Source organism: Notamacropus eugenii, chromosome 1 (assembly GCF_028372415.1).
Source record: "Notamacropus eugenii isolate mMacEug1 chromosome 1, mMacEug1.pri_v2, whole genome shotgun sequence".
NCBI lineage: Eukaryota > Metazoa > Chordata > Mammalia > Diprotodontia > Macropodidae > Notamacropus > Notamacropus eugenii.
This window is the reverse complement of record NC_092872.1, coordinates 233,028,713-233,056,685: the sequence shown is the minus strand read 5'-3', so window position 1 is coordinate 233,056,685 and position 27,973 is coordinate 233,028,713. Positions and strand designations below refer to the sequence as shown.

General features: G+C 39.3%; 1 protein-coding gene and 1 long non-coding RNA gene across 12 annotated transcripts in view; one reads left to right on the top strand and one right to left on the bottom strand.

The window, feature by feature from the left end:
• The window catches only part of KCNMA1 (potassium calcium-activated channel subfamily M alpha 1), a 904,559-nt gene that overhangs the window by 261,801 nt on the left and 614,785 nt on the right, over positions 1-27,973 (bottom strand). For 8 of the 10 annotated variants that reach the window (XM_072636209.1, XM_072636218.1, XM_072636155.1 and 5 more), the window contains 3 exons: positions 9,166-9,241; positions 6,071-6,241; positions 4,424-4,515 (listed from right to left, as the gene is read on the bottom strand). In XM_072636209.1, the coding sequence (XP_072492310.1) occupies positions 4,424-4,515; positions 6,071-6,241; positions 9,166-9,241 (339 nt within the window). Of the gene's footprint in view, positions 1-4,228; positions 4,321-4,423; positions 4,516-6,070; positions 6,242-9,165; positions 9,242-27,973 lie in introns of all 10 variants that reach the window. The other 2 variants (XM_072636200.1, XM_072636227.1) reach the window with 2 other exon arrangements.
• LOC140521321 (uncharacterized) overlaps positions 1-27,973 on the top strand; it is a 34,451-nt gene that overhangs the window by 778 nt on the left and 5,700 nt on the right. The window contains exons 2-3 of one of the 2 annotated variants that reach the window (XR_011972878.1): positions 966-1,109; positions 3,198-3,315. This is a non-coding gene — a long non-coding RNA (uncharacterized lncRNA). The remainder of the gene's footprint in view (positions 1-965; positions 1,110-3,197; positions 3,316-27,973) is intronic. The other variant, XR_011972879.1, reaches the window with a different exon arrangement.

Genomic DNA, 27,973 nt, shown 5'->3' with positions numbered 1-27,973 from the left:
AGATAGGATATATTTCTTGAATATAAAAAAGGGGGAGATGAAAATAAGCTTTCACAACATTTTAGTAATTCATCCTCCTTTTGAGGAAGATTAATTCCACTGATGTCAACTACTCTTAAACCAAAGCTCCTCAATATAATTTCTTTCATCTAGTTTACATGGACTATATACCACAGCTTTTAAAACCTGTAGTTTCCTGCTTTCTTTATTTTCTCATCATTCATTCCTCTCTCTTCTGTACCTTCAAAGGCTGAAGAAGAACATCTTTCCCTTTATTTGGCTGCCTAAGAGTACAGTAGGAAGCCAACTCAATTTCACCATACTTTTTACTCCTCCTGTCATCAAAAGTCAAACTCACTCTGTTCAAGTGATTGTAGACAAATTTTTAGGTACCCACTTCTTCTGAATGGCTCTCTAACTGAAGCCAGTGGTCTAAAACTATAGTCTTGGCTCATCCTATGGGAACAAAAATCTAAATTTTGGGGGTTAAATTATCAATGAATTATTCTTATTTTTCATTAGTTTTACTCATGTGACCTCTAGCTCTTTCAAACTAAACACAACCAAGCTTAGTTACCCACATTAATGAGGAGGAGGAAAAGGAGAACCATAATTATATTAATGACTAACATTTGTAAAGCTCTTTTAAGATTTGCAAAATGCTTTGTACATTTTAATTCATTCAATTTTCACAACAACCCTGTTAAAAAGGTGCTACAGCCATTCTATTGTTACAGAAGAGGAAAGTGAGGCCATAAGAACTGATTACAAGTAGTAAGATGTGTGAATCAAAATCCTATCTAAGTCAAGACTGAAACCTAGGTTTTCCTAATCCTAACTAAGACACTATCCACTGCACCACCTAATTGCTTAGATGGGAAACTTCCAGGGAAAACCTCACACAGAAAGTGACCACAGCTAATCCCTGCCACTCCCTTCCCTTTTTTCTGCTCCACTATGACCAGCATACTTCAGACTCATGGCATTAGAAAGGCAAACCAGAGATCAAAGAAGATCATGTGTGGTCAGAGGTTCTTCTCCTAAAACCTAGAGCTCGGGTTTCAGTGACTGGACAATCTCAACACACCCACCTGTGCTTCCTATTCCAGGTAAGACTGAGGCTTTCTCAATATACCCCAGTCCCAGATTGAACATTTCCATTGTAAATACCCAAATATAGAAGCTTACTTTTGGGCAGACCCTAGGCTTCAAGGCTAAACAAACAACCAATCCTGCCCATTAGTGACAGCTGAAATGATACTTCTCAGTGTTGGGTGATGACCTCCTATGAGAGAGGAGGTGTGACATATTGATATAAATGGTCATTTATAGCGCCTTAGGGCCTTGATGAAGAGGATGTTCTGAGGAGAGAAAAGCTGTGCTTATATTATGCCAAACATCTGGTTGAGAATTTCAAAACACAGTTCTCAAATTTCCAAATATCCTAAGATATGGTATCAGGTCAGACACTGAGCTTTCTGACCACATTTTTTAGTTTGAATCCAGTGCCACGTAGATGAAACCTTGAGATATTGACATTACCCAAAGGTACCCTGAGTTTTCTGACAAATTAATATATCATTATTAGGGTTATTTCTGCACAAACCATACATCTTCAAAGAGATACCTACACCATGCATAAGTTTTAATTGCTTTCTGAGGTAGTCAGGTTTGATTAAGTTTTTGGAAGAGGGGTGTCTGTATGTGCATGCCAAAATGAAGACACACTTACTTAGGCCCACACAAAAATTCAGAGAGCGATGTTCTATTTTAAGCTATATCTTTCAGCAAAGTTGAACTGCTTTCATTTTGCAAATGCATTTAATTTTATCTGGAAACTTTTTGACATTAGAAATAGAACAACTGTAGTTTCTCATTACGTTGGCTGCCAGAAACCATGCTTGGTTGCTCAGCTAAAGACCTTATATTGCTAATTACTACCACATGCCTATATCCCAAGCGAAGGGAAACTTATTGGTTCTGACAGCCCATTCTCTCAACACTGAATTCCAAATGAAAACTCAAATTTTGGCCAAACATAACATTTCATCAATCTTGTTCTCTTGACTGGAAAAAACAGCATCAAATAAGAGGTGCTAATGGCCCTTTATGACTCTGCCTTTCCCAAGCTTATATTTTCTGATGAAAGATCTAAGTGACCAAAGGGCTTCTTTAAACTACTTAGTAATTAGCTTTTGAACTAGGAAACAATGCGTAAAGTAAATTGAACAGTCTATGTGCTGATGACAGAACCAACTCTCAGTCAATAGGATCTATGGGTGATGGTGACAGAGAAAGAGTTTTACAAACAAAAGTACATATTAAGAAAGAGGGAGTTTAAAAAGAAAAAAAAAGAGAAAACCAGACTAAAAACAGCGATAAAAGATAATGAAGGAAAAAAAGCTGCAGAAAGCCTGGGATCTAAGGTTCTCATAGTTTGGGAGTTGGAGACAGAGTAAAGGTCAAAATTGAAAGTCAAGGAAACAGCAGAGGGCTGATGAGTGAAGGCTTCACCTGAGAGGTCTTTCTGGGGTTACCCAACAGTGTAAAACCCATCTCTTTAAGGGCCACCCAAATGTTGAGAGGGAGAGACGTGAAGAAAGCATTCACCTTGAGCAAAAGTAGTTTACCTTGGTGTTGTTTTGGCTTTCTGTATGCATGTGTGTTGGGAAGATAGTTTATGTGAGTATATATGGCTGTTGTTTTGTGTCTGGACGTGTTTTTAAAATATGCAATAGGGTCATGAGTTATATTTAAATCTTCCTTATCTGACAAGCAGGTCATGGACAAATTGGTGTCAATTTTACTAATGTTCAATTGTGGCAGCAAAATGGGGAATCCTATGAAGAGAATTCTAGGACTCTTTGGAGACCTTTTACTTGTGACTGCATACCAGTTGTCCCAAGCTAACAGAAGGACTGTTTCCTCTCCAGCCTGTGAGGGGGGACATGTGCCTCTCTGGAACAATTTAGATCCATCCAACAGCTTGGTTCAATTCCTAGGCAGCACTGCTAGGTCATCTGAATGGGATGGTTACAGTAATGGGAAGGTAGAAGAACTGCAGGTTCCAATGAAAAGATGCCAACTGGACTCCTCTCTAGTATATATGTTCTTTTTCCTTTGGAAAGGAAACAAGCCTCCTGAGGGCAATTCAAGAAAATGAGCCATTTTCCACCATCTCATTTTCTGAATGGTAGACTAGGCACCTGAGCTCAAAGAGGAAGGCAGGATGAGGAGGAATCATAAGCACGGGATGAGGCTTTCCGAGGTGATCCATTATGGTCCTGGTGACACTGGCAAGCCATCATTACAAAGGTAAAGGAACATTTATTTTGTTTCCTTGGGAAAATCCACCACAAACCATTCATGGGAGACCTATTGAAGTGGTAATGCCACTTCAGTGCAGAGTAGTTATCCTACCAGATTCACTATTTACTTAGAAGGAAAGGGTTTGATTGACAGTGGGCCAACATTTTAATACATTGATGTAACCTACTCCCACTTCAGAATTCCCTTAAGAGCTAAGTACTCGGGCACGAGGCCAAAGAATTCACCTAGAGTTCCATTTAGTACAAATGGCTTGAATTCAACACTATTTCCCCATTTCTGTCCCATTTGAGGGAAGCAGTTTCTCTGAAAATAGAATTTGCCTTTTTTTCTGTACAGGTCAATAAGGTCAAAAGTAAGCCCCACATGACAACCATTCCTACAAATGACCACAATGATGAAAATAATTTTGTTCCATCCCTGCTATCACATTCTAGTTCTAAAGTATGACTGCCTGTTATATCATGATTTAACCTCATAAAATAAGATTGAAGAGAGAGTTTTATTTGATTTTTTAGAACCAGAATTGCTTAACTAAAGTTGTTGATACTCAGAATAAGATCATCCAGACTATCTAAGAATAGTAGCGATCTTCTCAGAAATGTCCCTTATAGCTATCAGTCACTTGATGGATGAGTTCCACAATTTCTTGGACAGGAGAAAGGAAAGTATATTGTGACTGGTGTTTTAGCATGGCCCAGGTCTTTAAACCAAGTATGACCACTTTCTCATGGAGGGAAGGGAAGGAAATAAAATCTGTCATCACCCTCCACGGTGTGTCCACCTGACCGAAAGAGTCAAGCGAAGGATGGGTTAGAAGAGTGTCAGGGCTCAGGTGTCATCTCCACAAGGGGTGCTCAGATCGCACAATCACACCTTTTTCTTGATGAAACTGACTTACTTTCTGCCTCCATGTTTGTTAAAAGTCCCGCCGAATTTATTCCGGTTCAGGATGAGAGCAGCAATTTCAGGAACGTAGCGGGCAAACATGGCCTACATGCATGAAACAAAGAAACAAGAGGAAAAAAAAAAAGAAAATGGCATGCAGAGAGGACTCTACTGCTGTGGCTGCAGCGAAGCCTCTTGGCATACTTACTTTCTTCCACTAACCGCACTATAGGAACCACCGTATTTCTTGCGGTTTCCTATTAGCTCTATGATTTCGGGGACGTAGCTGGCAAACATGGCCTAAGGAAAAGATAGGAGACAGAAGAAAAGACTGAAAAGAGAGGTTCAAGAAGGCGGGGTGGGGGGGTGAAGGTCTGAAAATGCAAAAAACACACACGTACAAAGGGAAACTCTTGAAAAAAACACAAAACGTTGGCTTTCAGGAAGACTCAAACCTAGAAAACTAAAACACTTAAAGATAGGGGAGACATCACATAAAATGAAGTGGGAACAAAATAAAATCAAACTGCCATCTAGCTCTGCTTCTAGAAATGTTTGGGGGGGGAAGGGAAGTTATATGTTATAAAAATAAGATGAGGTTTTTTAAAAGATATCTCTAAGCTAAGAATCTTTTATATGATAAAATTCAAACGTGAACCAACGTGGCCCCAAGAGACATCAAGAATAATAAACATCAATTAAAAATTTTTTTTCAAACCATTTAAAAATAAAGATCAAAAACGTAAAAGGGGTTGTCAGAGATTACACGAGAGAAAAAAAGTAGCAAGGAGACAAACGAATCTGCCATGTTTTGTCCAACAAACAGATGAGTTGTGGCTGGATCCTCTTAGGACCCACTGACCAACAGCTGGGTCCCGTGACTTGTCAGGACTTTAAATATGTTACAGGAATGCTTGGGAGATATACACATGCACGTATTCATTTATATACATATTACAAATGTATATGTCATATACATACAGTATAGAGAGATATGTATGCATACACAGAATTATAAATGTGTGTGCAGTGTATATAAGGGTCTGCTGAATGAGAATTAGGATTTTAACCACTTACCTTGTAATGAGCAAAAACCAAAACATAAATCTGGTTGCTTTCAAAGACAAAATGCAGTAACTGTTGAATTGTTCCTAGCACTCCCACTCCCCCTACCCAGTGGCACCATAACAAAAGTCAGCCGTTGTACTGCTATGTAAATACATGCATGGGACAAAAGAAGGAACTATGGACTTTTAAAAGGGAAAAGATCAGAGGTGTTTGTGCTAGTCCTTAATGAGGCCAGTTAGGAGATGGTCATTACTGCATAACATACAAATGGACGGGGTTATAAGGATTTGTCACTGTCCAACTCTTAGAGCAGACCCAAGCCACAGTGTTTGTTGGAAGTCAAGGGGAGGAACATAGAGGGAGAGGGAGAGCTTTTGAAACCGCAACCTAAGAAGTACTGATAACATCTAACAGCCTCTGCAATAGTGGTTGTTGCTACCAAGGAGTGAGCTACGAATTGCATTACTGTCCAGAGGGCTCTCTCATTTATTCCCATGCATTATTTCCTTAAGCCATTTAGGTTCATTCTGAACTAAATGAATATCTCTAGACAAGGGCGATGGATCTGGTTTACACAAATTCCTGTCTGTGGAAAACAAGTTAGATATCATGGCCCCCAAAATGTCCTATCTGCGCTCTCATTGACTTTAGCAGAATATAAAACTAAGGCAACCATTTGTTTTTAATGCAGTCACTAAGAATAAATCATATAAGGCTTTTAAGGAAATAAATAATCAACAATATTAATGATCATACATATCATCATCATAATAAAAAGAGATTTTACCAGTCCCCCGAGGATGAAGAAGACCATGAAGAGGCGGCCAAGGGTGGTTTTTGCATAAACATCCCCATAACCAACAGTGGACATTGTAACCATTAGTAAATAGACACATTCCCAGTATGTTAGAGGTTGGTTATTTTGGAAATTTTCCCATGGATCCCCTGAGTTCTCCACCTATAATAAAAGGACATGAGTTAGACAAGAAAAAATATATATAACTGAATAAACCAGGGTTAGTACAAACAAGTGGTTTCTTGAACTTTCCATCCTGCTGAGATTGGTGCTTGTTCCTCTGTTCAAGCCAAGCAAGTCTCAAGTCTTAAGGCAGTAAAACAATGAAAGGTATCTTTGGATGATTGAAAAGTAAAGGGATGTGGAGGAGAGAGAGGATATTGGTCTATTTTTCTTCTCACCATTAAAAGTTTGCAAAGATATAACTGACTGTGACCTGGTCCATGGTCAACTTTCTATGATACTTAAGCTTTAGAAAAAAAAAATTTCCTTTGCCTTAACCATGTCTATGAATTTCATTATTGTCAAAGAAGACCCAAGCCAGGGTCTCTCATTCACCATGATAACCCTGAGTCCTCACCTAAGATACCTTGCTTGCATTTTCAGTTGTTTTCAAGGAGACATTTAATAGTTTTGTACTCTTGAAGACTGACTGTCAATCTTAATGGTGCCACATGGATGCTACAAGTGAATAGTACCTCTCAAAGCCAGACCCAGTTGTTAGGAAAAAATAGGGAATTCCACCATTCAAGCAGAAATGGCTTCATCTGTGGTAACAGTGGGACTTCTTTCCTTTGAATTTGGTCTTCAACACCAACTTAATCCCAACAAATAAGCTTTATTGGATCAGTTTGTCTCTATCTAGTGGTGGTTTACCAGCTACCAAGATCTGCATAACCACATTCTAGCTTTAGGGGAGCTCTGCTCAAAGTTTCCAGAGACTTTCCTCTTCAGACACCAAATGAACCATTTTATTGGCCTTGAAAACTCAAACTAGGATTCTAAGTTCACCCTTAAGCTGCCATTTTCTTTGGATGATCTTGGTTCCTCCATGTCTACTCTGACCTTTGAGGAAAACAACACTCTAAGGTCACATAGGAATGACCATTGGAATTTTTAACACTAAAAGGCAGAAAAGATGGGATCACTATCTCTCCCTCTTCAAATAGTTAGGTATATACCCCCAGGTACTAGAGATTTCCCCTCTACAATTACCTTCCACTTATTCCATATATGTCTTGGATATGTTTATTTACATGTAGTTTTAGTCAATCACCTAGTACTTCTTAAGTCCCTACTATGTTTCAGCCTCTATGTTGGGTGCCAAAGATACAAATGCAAAAAATAAAACAATGCCTGTCTTAAGGAATTTACATTCTAACGGGATCCCACACATACATATCTAAGGAAACACAGAATATATATAAAGAGAATAAACACAAAGTAATTAATTAGAGAAGTGTCCAAGAGAGTGCATTGACAGTTGGAGAGGACCAACAAGTTTCTTGTTGCTCAATCTAAAGGAAGAGAGAGCCTCTGTGTGGTAGAAGGGAGGAGCTAGTATATCTGGATTGCAGATCATTGGAGGGAGTCTAACATCCAAAGAAACTGGAATGACAGGTCATAAAGGATTTTAAAAACTAAACAGAAAACTTTACATTTGCTCCTAGAAGCAATAGGGAGCCATCTGAGTTTTTTGAGTAGGAGACAGTAACAGAGATCTGCTCGCAAAGAAAACTTCACACTAGTGTTAGCACCTAATAGTACCTACCTCTTAATATACATGTATGTGTCTATATGTATGTAGGTGCATATGTGTGTAGATATTGAGTATATTCACACATATATCATATATATACATATATGGAGACATATGTGCATATATATTTATTCCTTATAGAAATACTTATTTCCTCCCTCTCTTCCTTCCCTTCCCCCCTGAAGGGTAGGAAATTTTTTGTTTTGTTTCGCATTTGTATTCCCTGTGCCCAGAATAGTGCCCTACACAAGAAACTGCTTAATAAATGGCTGTTGCATTGGATGATAATATTCCATCCTATTTCTTTCTATCCACCAGGCAATTAGAAATTGACCCTTAGTTTCTATGCATCTTTAGGCTCACATTTTTGCTGTCTAGGGACTATTTATTCAAGAAGATGTCCTAATAGATTTCAGTATAGGAAAAGACCCCAAGATCTGTCCATCAACGCCCAACTCTAAACTCTATGCTCATATTAAATTTTTTTTTTTGCCATACAAAATGGAACTGAGACTTCCAGCTGTCATGGCTTTCTTCATGGATCTTCTACAGGCTTTCCAACAGTTACTGTCTTTCCCCATGAGATTACCTTCCATTTACACTGGACATGTTTTATACGGGCATAATTCTTTGTTCCATTGGTAGCCTCTCTTTGATTGGAATGTGAACTCCTTAGGTGTAGGGAGCCTGCTTTTGCATTTCTTTCTCCAGTGCTTAGAAAAGTGCCTGGAACACACTTAATAAATGCTTTCTGATCGACTGATTGAAAGAATTAGCCTTAGGAGGAAGGTCAGAATCTCACTCCACACTGGGAACAATCTATAGATTTCTACTTAAAACATACACACATGCAATTCTGAAACACAAAATAACTGGGCTGGCCATCAATCAGGAGAAGCAAAACTGCCTTTTTCTCAAAGGGGAAATGGAGAGAAGTGGAGGGAGCCCAAATTGTTGTTTTCTGAGAGATGGCATTCAAACTTGGCAGATTTTCCATCTTTTCCAAAGGCTGCTACTTTCCCAGGTGTTTGGTGAAGAGCTACTGCCATCTTGTGGCCAAACTATGTTCCTGCAGCTGTTCCGTCAAAATACACTTTACTATTACTGAACCTAAAAAACCGAGGTTAATGACAAAAACATTACTTACCATTTGGAAGTAGTTTGGGGTAGAAGGCTGGAAAATAGGACAGCTGGGCTATTGGATTTTTTCCCTCCTTTTCTCTGTAATCAATGGCCCCACCAAGGTTATATCTTAGGGTTATAAATTTGGGGATGGGGACTGACTCATGAAAGCCACCAAGAGAATGTTATCTTCTTGGGTACTTACCAAATGTATGAACCCAGCTGCTGTCAGCCATGTGCTGATAAATATGGAGAGCAGATTCACCAGCTTGATAGAATTACTGTACAAACCAAAACACAAAGACAGCACTGTTACAAAGAGAAACTGGCACTGGGCTAGACTGTTCTTCTCACAAGCAGCCTCTGCCATGACTAGAAAGCAAGTGCCTTCTCAAAACTTTCACTTACTGAACCTTTCTCAATCCTGGAGAGAAAGGAAGAGGGCAGACAGAGAAAGAGACAGGGAGAACAAAGATCAGACTTTCACTTCTGAAAACCAGAGAAACAACTGCGCAAGAAGCTAACAGAGGAATTTAAAGGTGGTGTTGGTACTGCTTGGTTCCATCAGATTTCCCAATGCTACCATCTTCTTGCACATCATCCCTTCACTCGATATGACTGTAGTAGCTTCCTGCCACCACTGTACTCTTGCTCTAAATAATTCTTTTCTAGCAGCTCATGGCATAGGGAACAGGGTCAGGATTGCAGCTAGAAAGTCCTGGTTTCAAATCCCATCTCTGAAATTGATTAACTTTGTGGCCCTGAGTGAGTTGCTTAACCTCCGCTGGCTTCAAGCAACTACGCAGGACTTTATAGATGGATTGCAATCTAAGTTAGTGCAAAGAGTTCCCATACCAGGAGTTCTCTATCCTGATGAAATTGAAGAACCTTCCCATTTCTTTTCTTTATTATTATTATTATTATTATTTTTTAATGTTTAACAATCACTGCCATACAATTGAGATTTTATCCCCCCCACACGTACCCCCCACTACCCCCCTCCCTCCCCACGACTGCATACAATTCTGTATAGGTTCTACATATACTTTCCTATTGAGTACATTTTCACTATAGTCATGCTATGTAGTTGGACTAAAATAAATGGAAGAAATCATATAACAAATCAAAACATGATACACAAAAACACACACACACACAAACATGATCTGCTACATTCTGCGAATGACTTCTATATTTCTTTCTCTGAGTGTGGAAGGCATTTTGCCTTAGAAAACCACCACTGGGATTTTTTTTTTAAAGAAGTTCTTGCGTTATTACGAAATTCCAAGTCTACCAGAAAAAACTCTCGCACACTGTGGTCGTTGCTGTGCACAAAGTTCTCCTGGTTCTGCTCCTTTCTCTCAGCATCAGGTCATATAAGTCCTTCCAGGCCTCTCTGAAGTCTTCTTGTTCATCATTTCTTATGGTACAATAGTACTCCTTTGCATTCATATACCATAATTTATTCAGCCATTCCCCAATTGATGGGCATCCCCTTGACTTCCAGTTTTTGGCAACGACAAAGAGTTCTGCTATAAATATTTTTGTACATGTGGGACCCTTTCCCATTTTTATGATCTCTTGGGGATACAGTCCTAGTAGTGATATTGCTGGGTCAAAGGGTATGCACATTTTTGTAGCCCTTTGGGCATAGTTCCAAATTGCTCTCCAGAATGGTTGGATGAGCTCACAGCTCCACCAACAATGAATTAGTGTGCCAACTCTCCCACATCCTCTCCAGCATTTATCATTTTCTTGTTCTGTCATGTTTGCCAATCTTATAGGTGTGATGTGGTACCTCAGAGTTGTTTTGATTTGCATCTCTCTAATCAAAAGTGATTTAGAGCATTTTTTCATATGATTATAGATATCTTTAATTTCTTCCTTTGAAAATTGCCTGTTCAGGGAGCCAAGATGGCGGAGTAGAAAGACGCACATACACATAGCTCCGAACCCACAACCCACAGAACGGCTAGAGGGGACCAACTCACGGTGAATTCTGCACCCAGAGGCCACAGAATATTGGAGCGAGGGAGATTTCTGTTCCGGAGAGACCTGCAAACCTCTCGCGGGGGGTCCTTCATGCTGAGGACTGGGCGCCGGGACTGGGAGCTGAGTGCAGCCCTGCAGTGGCCGCGACACCGTGAGGAAAAGATCCGAGCGGGCTACGGGGACGGGATCTCCAGTGGCCATGCGGGTCCCTCCACCCACAGAGGGACCTGCAAACCTCTCGCAAAAGGTCTGTCGTCCTGCAGACGCGGAGCCCAGCCCAGACCTGTGGCAGCCGCAGCTCCGAGAGGTACAGATCCGAGCAGGCTTCAGGGACGGGATCTCCAGCTGTGGCACAAGCCCCTCCACCCACAGGTGACGGGGGTCTGTGAGAGAGTCTCTTTGGCGGGTCGAGACGGGAGTGGGGTGCTCCCATGGCTCAGGCCCCCCCCCGGGAGATAGAAGCTGAGAGGCGGTTGCAGACAGGGGCTCCCCAAGCGGGCGGGAGCCTGGATCCATTGTGGAAGGTCTGTACATAAACCCCCTGAGGGAACTGAGCCTGAGAGGCGGCCCTGCCCCGACCTGACCATCTGAACTTAATTCTCACACTGAATAGCAGCCCTGCCCCCGCCAAAAGCCCTAAGGCGGGAAGCAGCATTTGAATCTCAGTCCCCAAACGCTGGCTGGGAGGACCAGGAGGCGAGGTGGGTGTGAGGAGAATATTCAGAGGTCAAGTCACTGGCTGGGGAGAATGCCCAGAATAGGGAAAAGAAATAAAACTATTGATGGCTACTTTCTGGGAGAACAGACATTTCCTCCCTTCCTTTCTGATGAGGAAGAACAATGTTTACCATCAGACAAAGACACAGAAATCAAGGATTCTGTGTCCCAGCCCACCCAATGGGCTCAGGCCATGGAAGAGCTCAAAAAGAATTTTGAAAATCAAGTTAGAGAGGTGGAAGAAAAACTGGGAAGAGAAATGAGAGGGATGAAAGAGAAGCATGAAAAGCAGATCAGCTCCCTGCTAAAGGAGAACCAAAAAAATGTTGATGAAAATTGCCTGTTCATATGCTTTGACCATTTATCAATTGGGGAATGACTTGTATGATTATACATTTGAGTCAGTTTTCTATATATTCTAGAAATGAGGCCTTTATCCCCAAGCTTAGCCGTAAAAATTCTTTCCCAATTTACTACATCCCTCCGCATTGGGTTTGGTTGTGCAAAAACTTCTCAGTTTAATGTAATCAAAATTACCCATTTTGCATTTCATAATGCTTTCTATCTCTTCTTTAGCAAAAAATTCTTCCCTTCTCCATAAATCTGATAAACACACTATTCCTTGCTTCTCCAGTTTATTCATGGTATCAATCTTTATACCTAAATCATGTACCCATTTGGATTTTATTCTTGTGTACAGTGTCAGATATGGGTCTATGCCTAATTTCCGCCACACTGTTATCCAGTTTTCCCAGCAATTTTTGTCAAACAGTGAGTTATTATCCCAGAAGCTGGGGTCCTTGGGTTTATCAAACAGGAGGTTGCTTTATTCCTTGCCTACTGCGTCTTGAGTGCCAAGTCTATTCCACTTGTCTACCTCTCTGTTTCTTAGCCAATACCAAGTGGTTTTGATAATTGCTGCTTTATAGTACAATTTGAGGTCTGGTAGCGCTAGGCCACCTTCCCAAGCATTTCTTTTCACTAGTCCCTTTGATATTCTGGACCTTTTGTTCTTCCAAATGAATTTTGATATTATTTTATCCAGCTCTCGAAAATAATTGTCTGATAGTTTAATTGGTATGGCACTAAATAAGTAAATTAATTTAGGTAGAAATGTCATTTTTATTATATTAGCACGGCCTACCCATGAGCAACTAATGTTTTTCCACTTACTTAAATCTGACTTTATTTGTGCAAAAAATGTCTTGTAATTGTGTTCATATAATCCCTGGGTTTGTTTTGGCAGGTAAACTCCTAAGTATTTTATACTGTCTACCCTAGCTTTAAATGGGATTTCTCTTTCTATCTCTTGCTGTTGGACTTTGTTGCTAATATATAGGAATGCAGAAGATTTGTGTGGGTTTATTTTGTACTCTGCAACTTTGCCAAAGGTGTTTATTAATTCAAGTAATTTTTTACTTGAATCTCTGGGATTCTCTAGGTAAATCATCATATCATCTGCAAAGAGTGATAACTTAGTTTCTTCTTTGGCTATTCTTATTCCTTCAATATCTTTATCTTGTCTAATTGCTACAGCTAACATTTCTAGTACCATATTGAATAATAGTGGTGATAATGGACATTCTTGTTTCACCCCTGATCTTATTGGGAATGCATCTAGCTTATCCCCATTGCATATAATGCTTGCTGAAGGTTTTAGATAGATACTGCTTATTATTTTATGGAAAGTTCCCTTTATTCCTACATTCTCCAGTGTTTTTAATAGGAATGGGTGTTGTATTTTGTCAAAAGCTTTTTCTGCATCTATTGAGATAATCATGTGGTTTTTGTTAGCTTTGTTGTTGATGTGATCGATAATGCTAATAGTTTTCCTAATATTGAACCAGCCCTGCAATCCTGGTATGAATCCTACCTGATCATAATGTATTAATCTCGTGATGAGATGCTGTACCCATTCCTTTTCATTGAGTTACTTTCCAGCACAGAATCTTTCCATAGCTCCCCAGGACAAAGTTCAAACTATTCAAATTGGCTACTCAACTCTCTGGCCAAAATCAGCATCGTCTCCCTTTAATACTGGACATGTACTGCCTGTTGTACACCCGTACTCGCTATAAGCTGAATATACTATTTGCTTCCCTCCATCTGTGCCTCATACGAGGGTCATCTGGAACACTATTCTCACCTCCTTTCTGGCTCTCCAAGTCCCACCCACAGGTTTCTAGCATAAAGTGGCCTATCTGTTCTGTGAATAAACTGATTTTCTGAACTACTCATTTCATAATTAATCATACTTTGTCTTGTGATATGTTGGTTTTCTAGTCTTACTGTTGTCATTCAGTTGTTCAGTCATATCCTACTCTCTATGACCCCACGAACTTTTTCCTTGGGATATTCGGTTCTTTCTCCAGTATGTCCCCATTTTATAGATGAGGAAGGTTGAGGCAAATAGGGCTAAGTGACTTGCCTAGGGTCACATAGCTAGTAAGTGCCTGAGGCCAGATATGAACTCAGAAAAATGAGTCTTCCTCTACCTAGCTGTCCGTTCTATTCTTATTTATCTCTTGTGTTATAATTCAATTTTTAAGGTACGTAAGTCTTTTTTCTCTAACTAGATTTCAAACTCCTTGAGGGAAGGAGGTGTTTTATAGGTCTATGCCTCTCCCAAAGTGTGAAAATTATAAGGATAGAAATTAGGCCAGTGATTTCTCCGGGATAGGAGACTCCTCAGTTAGGAAGCTCCCTCTATCAATGCAGGTTGGCACCTTCTGACCAACATAAAGTCTCATGGTTTTGCTTAGAACATGAAGAAGTCACTAGAATTAGTTGACTACAACTCTGAAATGCTCAAAGTCATAGAGGGGTTGTTAAAGGAGAGACTTGAACCTAGACCTTGCTGGTTTGGACACTAACTTTCTACTCACCATAAAATACACAATAATATATCAATTAACTCATCTATCTCATCATTTTAATCTCTTGGGTGTATTTGTTTGACTGTGGTTCCTGCACATAACCTCAGAGGCAGTTAGATACATGGTGTAGAACTGTCAACATGTAGTCCAGAAGTCACATGTGGCCACACTCCCAAGAACAGCTCAAACTGATTTTTTTAAAAATTGGTAAATATTTTAAATATAAAGAAAATACCATAAAACATAGGTAATACTTATACATAATTTTTCAAGTCAATCTACAATCAAGCCTACAGAGATCTTCATGAATGATTTGGTGATTTTCATTTGCATTTGAGTTTAATTCCACTGATGTAGAGGATAGAGTTCTGGACTTGGAGTCCAGAAGAACTGAATTCAAATTCTACCTAAAACACTTTGCGGCTGTATAATCAAAGGCAAGTCACTTACATCTTTCAGTCTGCTGTTTCCTCCTTTTTAAAACTGGAATAATAACATCTACATCCCAAGCTTAGTATAAGCATCAAATGAGATAATATATGTAAATTACACTGTGAAACTTATAGTACTGTGTAAATGCTCATTATTATTATAACCATAAAGAGATTAAAACTTGGATGTTCCTATGAATGTCAACCAAAAGGACATCTAGACACTAAGTGAAAGATATGGCATCCTGGTTGAGTTTGGTCCAAACAAAAAGGGTTGGAATGTATCATCCTGGGAATAAGAAAAAGAAAGCCCCTGAAACATTTGCCTCCTAGACCCAACAGAGCAGAGAGCAGGGAGTAAGAGCCCATTGGTGGATAGACCTGTTCATAAGATTATTCTGTTCTGGAAAGTATGATGAAAAATCAACTAATACTCTAAAAAGGACTGATCATTGGGCAAGCAGGTATGTTGCAAGACAGGGTGCCCACTTGTACAGCCCCAGGCTCATGGATGAACAAAAAACCCTTAAGAGTTGGACCCTTTTTCAGTCTCTGCTCAATCACAGAGCAGAAACGATGAGAATAAAAGACCACCAAGGTAGAGAGAGCTTTAGGTTCTTAGTCAAATGTTGAACAGGCTTCTCCCTGAAATGGGCTTCTAGCTGTAAAAGTCCAGATTCAGGAAACCAAAGGCATTTTTCCAAGAACATTGTTACTCTGCCACCAAGAATACTTGCATCCAAAATGGTTCCTTGAGAATTCTCAGTTTCTCAAGGACGTGAAACATTTCTTTTAATGTTCTGTCCTCCAAATCCTATACCTGAACCTACTTTATCTTAGAGAGGGAGCAGAGATCATGCAGTAAGTCCTACATGCTTACACTATAAATACAACATGAATGTTGGGACTCCAGGTGGATCTGGGTTTATTTTGTTCAGTATTTCATCTGCCTATATTAGACATGGGTATGACATGGAAACAGTCCTGCCACCAACCCTGACTCATTTCCACAAGGGTGACTGGATATGGCCATGCTGACAAGGAGATTATTTTTTTCTCCCCTTCCTATCTCAGACTCTCCTATGTCCAGATTCCTGGCTATCCATGACCCTGGAGTAGCTGGAAAACCTCAGAGGCTCAAGGTACTAGAGAAGTCAGGTCATTGCTATTATTGTTATCAATGGAAAATTCCAGCCATGATACTGACCTTTAGGCCTGGGAGGAGGAAGGGATAGGGAGGAAGGAGAGGAGGCAGAGTGCTTTGCTACGGCATGGGAGATTCCAATTTTCCCTGATATTACTTTGGAATTGGAAAGTAAGGAACAGACCAGGAGGAAATGCTTAAAAAACAAGGCAGAGAAACAGGGGAACAGAGGTGTTAAACAACTTTCCTTTTCTTAGAGGTTGTATTGTATGCCACTAGTTTTTTTTTCTAAGTTCATTCATGACAGCAGTCATAGATCCATGAAGACTGACAATAGCCAAAGGCATTTCCCAAGGGCATTTTTATGGTGCCACCATACCTTGTTCCATAATGGTTCTTGAGAATAGCACCTCCCTTTTGAGAGTTGTTATGAAGTTCAAATGAAGTATTTTGAATAAAATACTTTCAGCCTTAAAGTAATATACAAATACTTGCTATTGTTAGAATTGAATTATTATTATTATTTTTAAAAAGGGCGCTTATGACCTCATTTTACAGATAATGATACTGAGGCATACAGAAGAGTTAAGGAACTCCTCCAAGAGCATTCATGTAGTAATTAGCAGAGCCCAGACTTGAATCTGAGTTCTCTGATCTTTTCAACCAGACCATACAATAATCAGCCTCCTTAGTGCTTTGAAGAAATAATCCAAATAGAATGATGTTGCTGCTGCTTCTGATGACAAAGGTGATGAGGATAATTATTGTTGCTGAGTTATAAAGTTGTATACAATACTATGCATGGGGTTCTTAGCAAAGATACTAGAGTGGTTTGCCATTTCCTTCTCCAGTGGATTAAGGCAAACAGAGGTTAAATGACTTGCCCAGGGTCACAGAGCAAATAAGTATCTGAGGCTGGGTTTGAACTCAGGTCTTCCTCAGGTTCAAATGTTTCCAGACCCAATGCTTCATCCACTGAGACACACAATCACTTCCTGATAATAGTAATAGCTAGGATTGATACACTGCTTTAAGGTTTGCAAAGCAATTTACAAATATTATTTCATTTGGTCTCCACAAAAACCTTGAGAAACAGGTGCTACTGTTATTCTCATTGTTACAGATAAAGTAATTGAGGCAAACAAGGTTGTGACTTGCCCAAGATCACACAGCTGGTAAGTGTCTGCAGCCAGATTTGAATTCAGGAAGACTCATCTTCCTGACCCAGCGTTTTATCCATTGTGCACCTAGCTACCAAGAAGTGAGTAACTTTGGACTGCAGAACAAAGCTACAAAAGGTATATTGTGTTGGGGAAGTGGGGCAATTTTAATTGGTATACTATGTACCCTGAAACTCCAAATAACTAGTGGAAACCAGATCAATCTATGGACTGATGGATGAGCAAAATAAACAAATATTTCTTCTTTAGGGTTATGAGTTGGCCCCAAATAGATTCTAATACCAGTTGAATAGGTGGGGTGGGATTGTACCCTGAACAGCTGGGGTCCAGAATTTTCTTTTTTCAATACTATCTGTCCTACTTTGGTGAGTATAGATAGTATCGTATCTCTAGTCTCCCAATGTTGTCATAAAGTTTATTGTCTCTATGGCTCTATCTTATAGCAAATAGATAGATAGATACATACATACATACATACATGCATACATACATAAATGGATGGATGGATGGATAGATGATAGACAGATGGATAGATGGATAGATACATATATAGGTAACATATATAATACGCATTCACACATACATCCATGCCAAAGCCTCAGACTGGTTCTGAGTTCACGGTGATTTTGCAATCTCCACCTATAAGAGGAGAACACTTAATTTCCCTGCTCTGCTACCTCCACTAGTTCCCAAGAACAATGTCACATTTGGAGGATGCCTGATTTAAATTCATTCTTCTATATTGATGGTGCTGTGAGTAATAGGTTGACATTGGAGCTAGAAAGATGTGGATTTAGGCCTTGTCTCTGATCTATAATTAGCTGAGTGATAACAGACAAATCTCTCAACTTCTCAAGGTCCCAGGTCACTTTCTAAGATGCTCAGATATGTAAAAGTCAGAGAGATAGTATAGGGCAGTTGAAAGAGAACTAGCTGTCAAACAAGAAAACCTGGATTCAGATCCCACCTCTGATACATGTAACATTAGAAAAATGACTTCCCTTCCCTAGGTCTGATTCTCTTCAACTATAAAATAAATAGGTTGGACTGGATGGTCTCTTAGATTTCCTCCAACCCTAAATTGTTTCTCATGAAAATGTTCCCACACAGAGAGATTTCTACATGATGAAATTCTAAGTCCAGACCTTTCCTCATATGTACCCACCCTCCTGCCACAGCCAAAAATAATTTCCAATTATATCATAATAAACTTTTTGTGGAAATGGTCTATATTTTTATGGTACAGGAAGACATTTTGGGTGCAGAATAAAAATGTGATGGACAGGATTGTAGAAAACCACTTGTGGGACCTTGACAAATCATTAAAACTCCCTGGACCTCAGTTTCCTCATCTATAAAATGAGATATTTGGAATAAATGGCCCCTCAGGGGCCTGCAAGCTCTAGGGTTATGATCCAATAATCTTACCACTCTACGGCCCCTGGGAAAGCACCTGGGTGGTGAGTAATCCAAGAGAAAAAGGGGAAATGGGCAGAACAAGTAACCTGAGCCCAGAAAGGTGGGTTCACATTCACTAGACTCAGGGAACTTCAATCAGTTCTGTTCTAATGATGGGCGAATGATGTCCTTCAAAAGGGAAAAACAAAAATTGGCAAGAAACACAACAGATATGCAACAGGAAGAGATCCTTCAAAGGAACCAGGTGCATTGAAAGCAGGTCCTCCAAGCAGTGCTCACACTGGCCACTGAGGGGCATGGTCCCTAGAGAAGTCCTAAGAAATCTGGAGTAGAGCTGGCTTTAAAAAAAGGCCAATGGATTTATTCCTGGAAAAACAATCAGAAGAGAGGAGACTCAGGACAGAAAAAAGGAATTTGGGGTCCAAAACCCCTAAGACCTTTAGGGAAAACAAAGGAGGTAACAGCAAGATTGTTCTGAAATTCACAGGATTCTTTGAAGGACTCTGGGTAAATGCCCATAACATACAACATAGCACAGAAGGCAGAGAGTAGCTATCAGAAAGAACTAGGTTTGAGTCCCGTTCTGGCATGTAACAGCTACATGACCGTGGGCAAGTCACTTAACTCTATATGCCCCAGGCAGCTCTCCAACGTCCAAAGTTGGTGCCAATTTGCATTGGTAGAGGAAGTTTCCATGACAGGAGTTCACCTATACTAATAAAATCACAACTTAAATCTAAAAGAAATAGGAAAAAGAGGCAATGTTTTTTTTTTCCATCTAGGACTCAAGAATGCAAACGAACTTAAGGGGACCAAGAATTTAGAGAAATTGAAGACCAAGTAAAACCAAAAAGGACCAAGGAATCTCTGTGGGCAAAACAGGGACACAAATTCCTTAAGAAAAGCTAGAAAGAAGGAGCTAGAAAGCAACTGATAAGATCAAGAAGTTTGGGAAGAATCTTCTATAAATTCAGGTGGACAATTGTTCTGAACCATATAATCACACAGGGTCACCTGAGCCACTGAGGGGTTACAAGCCTCACCCTTTCCTTTCCTTGGCTGAAGATGGATTCTGGAACCATGCTCTTGGCATTGCTGACATAAGTATCTTGGAATGAAGAATCAATCACTGAATGGGTCACTGAAAAGTTAATCTTTTTTTAGCTGTACTATCCTAAATATCTCACAAAATTATATAATATAAGCTCCTTGAAGGCAAGGATGTTTTGTGTTTGTCCTTGTAATCACAGTGTGTAGCATAGTGCCTAGAAGAAGATACTTAATAATTTTTTGTCGACTAATTGATCTTGAAGGCAGGGGCTGTTTTTTGCCTTTCCTTATATCAATAGAGCTTAGCACAGTGCATGGTATACATTCAGTCATTTCTGTCATGTCTGGCTCTTCATGACCCCATTTGGGGTTTTCTTGGCAGAGATACTGGAGTGACTTGCCATTTCCTTCTCCAGTTCATTTTATAGATGAGTAAACTGAAGAAAACAGGGTTAAGTGACTTTCCTAAGGTCACACAGCTAGTAAGTGTCTGAGGCTGGATTTGAACTTAGGTCTTCTTAACTCCAGGGCTGGTGCTCTATCCACTGTAGATAGTAGCTGTTTAATAAATGCTTGTTGACTTAAAATCTAAAAAAAGGTGCAGCAGAGGGGGAGAGATGTTCCAAAAGATAGTAGGTTCTCTTTGTTCTTCAAGTCCTAAACTTATTTAGGATTTTATTGTTTCGTATTTCCAGGGGATCCCATGGCTCAGAAATTAATTATGACTCAAAGTTAGCTGCCAAGAAAATAAGGAAGCTTGATCAAACTGTCAGAGGGTCTGAGGTTCACTTTTAACTCTTCACACTGGATTAATTATCTTTGGTATTTGTGCTAAGCCTCCAATAAAGTCCTACCTGGATGCCTGGCTATGGCATAGAAGGGAATCCATGTTCTTCAAAGCTCTAACAGTAGACTAGAAGTTATGGAGTATCCTCCCAAACTGGGGAAGGTTTATAGGATCATGGATTTAAAGTTGAAAGGGATTTTAAAGACCATTAAGTCCATCCTCCTCATGTTATAGAAAAGGAAACTGACACTGAGAGAGGGGCTGAGTGACGAGCCAGTGGTGACATATTGAGTTAAGTATCAGACGTGGGATTTGAATTCAGATCCTGATTCTAAAACCAGTTCTCTATGTGCTACACCTACTAGCTGCCTGTCCATATTAAGAAACACTCTATTGTCTAAGTAAAAGCCTAAATTAGCCAAGAAAAGTTGTCAGCACAAGATTATGTCTTATTTATTCAAGAGATCAATAGATCTCTAGGTCAAGAGATGATGGATTATTCATTCATTCATCTATCTGTCTGTCTGTTTATCCATCTATCTATTTATTTCTAGCCAGAACGACTTATGGAAAGTTTCCTTCCCCTAACGGGAAGAGGATTTGTAATTTTCATTGTCATTGGATATGAAAGTGAGGATCTGTGATGCTTTCTCCTTTGCCATTGGCTTAGGACATCATATTGATCAACTAGCAGGGTTCAAAGTGATCATTCTGAACTCTTGGAAGACAAGGGGTGTGGCTTTTTTCTCACCTCAAGAGAGTGCCCCCACAGAACATCGCTGATTTCTATAATGCCATAATGTTCTGTACATAGTAGGTACACAGAAAATACTGCTGACTGACAACTAGGGAAGCTTTCAGAAGCTTTCACTGGAAATGATGTTGGCCGTTGTACTGTGTTGATGAATGTGAAATAGAAGTCTGTTAATAACAGACTTCACGGTGCCAGATGAGGAAATGAGACAAAAAAGAGCAAATGTGTCCCGCCTTATGCCCCCCATTACTGAAGCCATTTAGCTTCTACTTTTTTAAAAATGGTAAATTTCAGATTATTTTTCTCATTTATCTGTTACATATGGATCTCCTATCATTCATGTCTCGTCCACTAGAAAGCAGATTAATAGAAAAGCAATTTCTATTACAGCCTAAATTTGAAAGCAGGATTAGTTAAAACAGTTGTCTGTTCTCTGAGCTTTCCCGAACATCTGTGTAAAATCCTCTCCTCAGAACCACCCATTAGCTGTTGTTAGTCCATATAATTTCATAAAGGCAGCATCATGCAGTGAGGTGGGGTCACTCTCAGACATCTACACGTAGCCAGCGACATCATTGGAGGGTTTTGTTTGTTGTAGCTCAGTCATTTTATGATCCCGTTTGGAGTTTTCTTGGCAAAGATGCTGGAGTGGCTTGCCATTTTCTTCTCCAGCTCATTTTACAGATGAAGAAACCAAGGCAAACAGGATTAAGTGACTTGCCCAGTGTCACACAGCTAGGAAGTGTCAGAGGTCAGATCTGAACTCACAAGGATGAGTCTCCTTGACATCAGGTCTGGCAATCTGTCTACAACCTAGCTGCCCTAGCTGCATGTTGGACCTGACTAAAATATAACTGAGAGACACTTAACTAAATGAGTAAAAGCACACTAGAGGACAAAGAACATTGACATGTGGTTTTCTAGGTCAATGTGAAGCCTGCAGAGATCCTTATGCATGGTTTAGTGGCCCCATTTCTGTTTGAGTTGGACGTCCCTGATGCAGTGAAGGAAGTGTTGGCCTTGGAGTCAGAAAAACTTTGAGTCCCACTGCTAGCAAGCCCTCACTAAGAGTCTCTGAGCCAGTTATTCTCAGGCAACTTGATTAGGTTCTAAATTTCAGAAAATTCATGGGAGGAGCTTCCACAAAAGCAGTTCTTTATTACAATGAAATTAGAAGTCCAGTGCCACATTTGTATGTGCATAGACATGCATGCATGTATGTATACATATATATAAAATATATATTTGAAATACATCTGTTTATACATTTACTGCAAGCATTTTAACCTGGGGTCTCTGATCTCATTTTCTTAATATTTTAATAAGCGTATTTCAACAGAGTTGGTTTTCTTTGTAATTCTGTGTATTTTATTTCATGCATTTAAAACATCCTAAGAAGGGACATCCAGGTTTTACCAGGTTGTCAAACGGGTCTATAACCCACAGAAAAAAGTTAACACCCCATCTATATCCTCACATTTGACCATAATATTATGCAGAAAAACATATTGGTTTCTCATTTACTCAACACCCATTTCAAAAAGGGAAAAAGAATTAAGTCTAGAAACCATAGGCCAGTGAGCTTCTCACCAACTCTCGGACAAATTCTAGAATGTATTTTTAAAGGGACAGTAAGTGAACATCGAGGGTAGCTAGGGGGTGCAGTGGACAAAATTCTGCGCCTGAGGTCGGGAAGACTCATCTTCTTGAGTTCAAATCTAACCTCAGACACTTATTAGCTGTGGGACCCTGGGTAAGTCACTTAACCATTTGCTTCCGTTTCCTCATCAATAAAATGAGCTGGAAAAGGAAATGGCAAACCACTCCAGTATCTTTGTGAAGAAAACCCCCAGTGGGGTTTTCGAAGAATCAGACGCAACTAATCAACTAAACAACAAGGATGTAAAGAAGAGGAGGTAGTGATCACAAAGAGATATGGCATGGCTTCACCTAGAATGGGCCATTCCAGATTAATGCCATTTCCCTTTTTAAGACAACAATGCTACTAGAGAAGAGGAATATTGTAGGTTTAGTTTACCTTGCTTTGAGTGAGCTATTTTACAAAATCTCTCAGGATAATTTTATGGAAAAGGTGGAGGAAGGTGGGCTAAATGATAGAATAGTTAAGTGAATTTAGAACTGCTTGAAAAGCTGGATCAAAGAGCCTCATTAAAGTTTGATGTCAATGTGGAGGAGGGCTCCACCCTCATGAGATCCCAGAAGGATCTGAAGTCTTTATCATTTTAACATTAAGACTTGTATAAAGGCACAGATGCCCAAGCTTATCAAATTTGTAAAGGACACAAAACTAGGAAGGAAAAATGGGAGGCTGCCTGATGAAGCTTTTTAAATCTTTATCTTGCTAAAGGGAAGAGATTTTATATAATACCCTGAGAGAAAATGAATGCTGGTTTTCACTCATAAAAAGATATTATCTGCCCTTAAAATACTGGTTTGAGGTGATTGGCTGTGATCTTTCTCTCTTCCAAAATACTGTATCTATGTCGTTGAGTAGTTATTTGTTATGCTGTTAATAAATTGTACATTTAGTGATTTTATTGCTTATTAAATTATATAAGATTAAGGGATTTAATTTATAAAGAAATGTGAATAACTGCTATTGGGAATGGAGGCTTCTTCAGTCTGCTAAATAAAAATATTTGGCGAATGAGAGCAGGGACTTGAGTTTACATTTGTAATCAAAGAGAAAGAGAAAATTTGCCACTAAAAAGAAAAAGCTTGCTCTTTTACCATTTAATAAGAAAATATACATAGCCTTGGATTATTCAAGAGTTTAGGAAGATAAGATTAAATATGAGAATGGGTCAATCAGGCTAAATGGTGACATTTAAGTGAGGCTGGTTGATCGTATAACCTTCCTACTTAGATAGCACATAGCTTGAGGTACTATATTCAAAAAACTATTACTTTAAAAGACATTTTATTTCAAAATATATACTCATCTAATAACTCATATTGAAACTCATTTTTAAAGCTCAAAAATATATATATTATTTCTTCTAAGCTTTTCCCCCCATAAATTAGAAGTCCTAAATTATGTCTCTAACTGGCAGATAGCTTGTTTTGAATTGGTATGTGTATAGTTTCTGAATAGGGTTGTATTATAATATGGGTATAAGTCTATATGTAATGTATATCCATTCTTTTTTTTTGTTGTGAGTCATTTTTCAGTCATGTCTGATTCTTTGTGACCCCATTTGTGGTTTTTTGTGGGAAAATACTGGAGTGGTTTGCCATTTTCTTTTCCAGTTAATTTTTACAGATGAGGAAACTGAGGCAAATAGACTTAAGTGACCTGCCCAGGGTCACATAGCTAATAAGTATCTGAGGCAGGCACTCTGAGCACTATGGCACCACCTATCTGTCCTCGTTCATATATGTCCTCATTCATTCATATATATATACACACATACATACATATACATATGTGAGTATATGCAAGATATGCATATGCAGGATTTAGAGTTAGACTGGACTTTAAAAAATCTCTATTTAGACTTTATGGATAAAGAAAATAAAAATTAGAGAAGTAAAGTCACTCACTCAAGGTCATATAGATAGGAAACATCAGAGACAGCATTTGAACCTGCTGTTTCTGAGTTTGTGCAGATATGTAGGGACATAGGTATAACCTCTTAAGTACATATGATAATGAAAAAGAATTGTAACCATTACGAATATCAAAGGCAACACTAATGCTTTTATATTAAAAAAAGAGTTACCATGTGCTTGCATGACTATGTTTTGAACTCTTAGGAATAATGCTGATTTACAGAGATACACATGAGGATGTCTAGTCTGATCTTCCCCTAAGCTACCCAGCCCATGATAGGGCAGAATGATCTTGTGGAAAGAATATCAGCTCAGGCATCAGAGAAGGGTGATTTCAATTGCACCTCTGATGTTTCCTACTTCTGTGACCTTGAGGAGGTCACCACCTCACTTGTCCTCCATTTCCTCATCTGTAAAATGAGGGGATTGGACTAGAAGGTTTGCATGACTTCTTCCAGTGCAATTTTGGGGGGCCCTGTGATTAGTCATCTGAGCTTACAGAAGTTAATTCATATCTCTGAGCTTGGGCAAAATGGGGATAATAATATTTGTATGACCTATAATACAGGGCTGTTATGAGAAGCAAATGGTATAACCTATGGAAAGAGCTTGTAACTCTTAAAAGCACCATGTGGAATATGCGTGTATGTATATCAGTCTGAAAGCTAGTTCTTAGAGAAGGAAGATGATCATTCAAAACTGAGACCAATCTTAAAATTATATATTTGACTTTGACATTTGTAATATGACTTGGGGACAGTAGATTTGATTCTCTAAAAATAGCATACAGAGACTAATACTAAAATAACCTATAACTGCAATTTCTTAAACCCACACAAAAATAAGATAAGGGGGAAAGAATGCACAGACTACTGAGTAGGGGACTGGGATAGGAGACTGAGAGGCAAGGATTACAAAATCTGCTAGAGACAGTACTATTTTTTCTCCAGTTGGTATGAGTTGACACACATACTAGCAAATAATCAAAGCTTTTATTTGATAATCAATTTGGTTTCCCATTTTATCCAGTATTATATAATTAAGTATAATTTCTGGAGACCTGTGATTTCATTGGTATAAAGAATTCTTAGTGAGGAAATTGCTTCTATCAATACAGATCAGCATCTTCTTTGCAACTTAGAGTGTTAGTTACTATCAGAGCAACTGGGCCCTGGAGTCAGGAAGATTTGAGTACAAATGCCACCTCAGACACTTACTAACTGTGCGACCCTGGGCAAGTCACTTAACCCAGTTGCCTCAAAAGAAGAAAAAAATGTAACTGTGGACTGCTGAAAGGTAGACTGATTTGCTTAAAGTCAATTCCCAACAGCATCAGGATCTGAACTCAGATCTTTCTGAGATCAGCTATCTACTAAACTATACTGTCTCTCCTTCTCTCCCTCTGCCTCTCCCCCGCACTCCCCCCCTTTGTGTCTACATGTCTCCTCACACTTTGTAGGTGTAGGATCAGTGGGATGACTGAGAGACTGTAAACAAATCAATGATTTTCAAATTATGAATCACATCATCAGTGACTTTAGCCCCATTGCATGACGTTCAATTAAAGAAGATCCTCCCCACTGGGGAAATTCTGGTGAAATATTCATTTAAGCCTGTGTCCAAAGAGATAATGAAGCAATGAAATAAAAATGTCTGAAGAAACAGCTTCCACAGCCTCACCCAATAAATAATTCCAAGTTAGTATAATGCCATCAGGAAATCCTTCTGGATGCCTAACATCCATCTTTTGTACTGATATTTAAGGCTGTTCTCTTTTCTGCCTTTGTAGGCCTTGTTAAGGAGATACAGGAGATAGAAAAGGAATCAGGAAGGCGTGAGTCCAGATCTAGCTAGCTGTGTGATCCTGGGCAAGCCATATAACCTCCGCCCCAGTTTCCCCAATTATGAAATGGACATAATAGCAACACCTACCTCCCAGGTTGTTGTAGGGATCAAATGAGATAACATTGAAAAGTGACTGGCACATAGTATGCACTCAATAAATGATCATGCCCTTCCATTTTCTGTCTTGAGGTCTAAGAATCATGAAGTTGTACCACTGAGATATCTTTCTTCTCATGAAAGCTGCACGTTTTGGAATTAGAGACAATAACTTTTGTTGACTTCTTGGTTTGCCTGTGTCTCCTATCTCCTAGACTCTAAATAGCTATCCCTCTTTTGGATCTTTGGATGGGAATGAGCATAAGAGAAGAGTCAGTATTTGTTGTGACATTCACAGAGAGGCTATGATCAGCCAAATATTCACTCAGAAGTCTCTAAGATTATTTCAGTTAAATGAAGGGATGATTTGGGAGTTAGTCACTTGGATAGGGGCATTCATGGACATACAAGAGCACCAATGAATAAGGAAGAATTTATAGTGACCCCAGTAGGAATGAGATGACCACACATACTCTAAAGTAATGTGTAATCAACTAATTTATCAGGAAAGATGATTTTTTTGGGGAAAATATAACCCCAAAGAGAATCGATGCCAAACAGCATGGATGCCCACTATGTGATCTGTTACATATATGCATACTGTCAAAGTTCATTATTTTAGTGATCTTTGGAGTTAGGTAGTGAGCAGTTGATGTAGTTGAAAGAATAATGGATTTGGGGTTAGAAGGCCATGGTGAAATTAGGGCTATGCCACTTCTAAGCTTTGTGACTTTGAGCAAGTGACAACCTCTCTGGGCCTCAGTGTTCTCATCCATAAAACGAGGGGTTAGACTAGATGATCTCCAAGTTCCCTTCTAGCCATAAATCTGTGATCTTAATATCCTTCTCCCTGACTTGGCTTAAGTTTTGTTGAAATAAGCAAGCCAATAATTTTGCATCAGCAAAGCAATCTCCTCCCTCATTTGGACCTTAACTCTCTGCTCCAGGCTTTAGAGACTCCATGGGAAGTCTCTGACTTTCCACCTAGGATCGACAAAACTATATATTTTTTTAAAGTATCATTTTTTTGGTAGTTGGGATTTAGTGAAATTTAATGTTTTTTTCAGAAACCAAAGGTAAAGGAGTGTCTTCCAAAGGCTATGAGGCAGGGGCTATTAAGATATTTTTGAAAAAATAATGGGATTTCT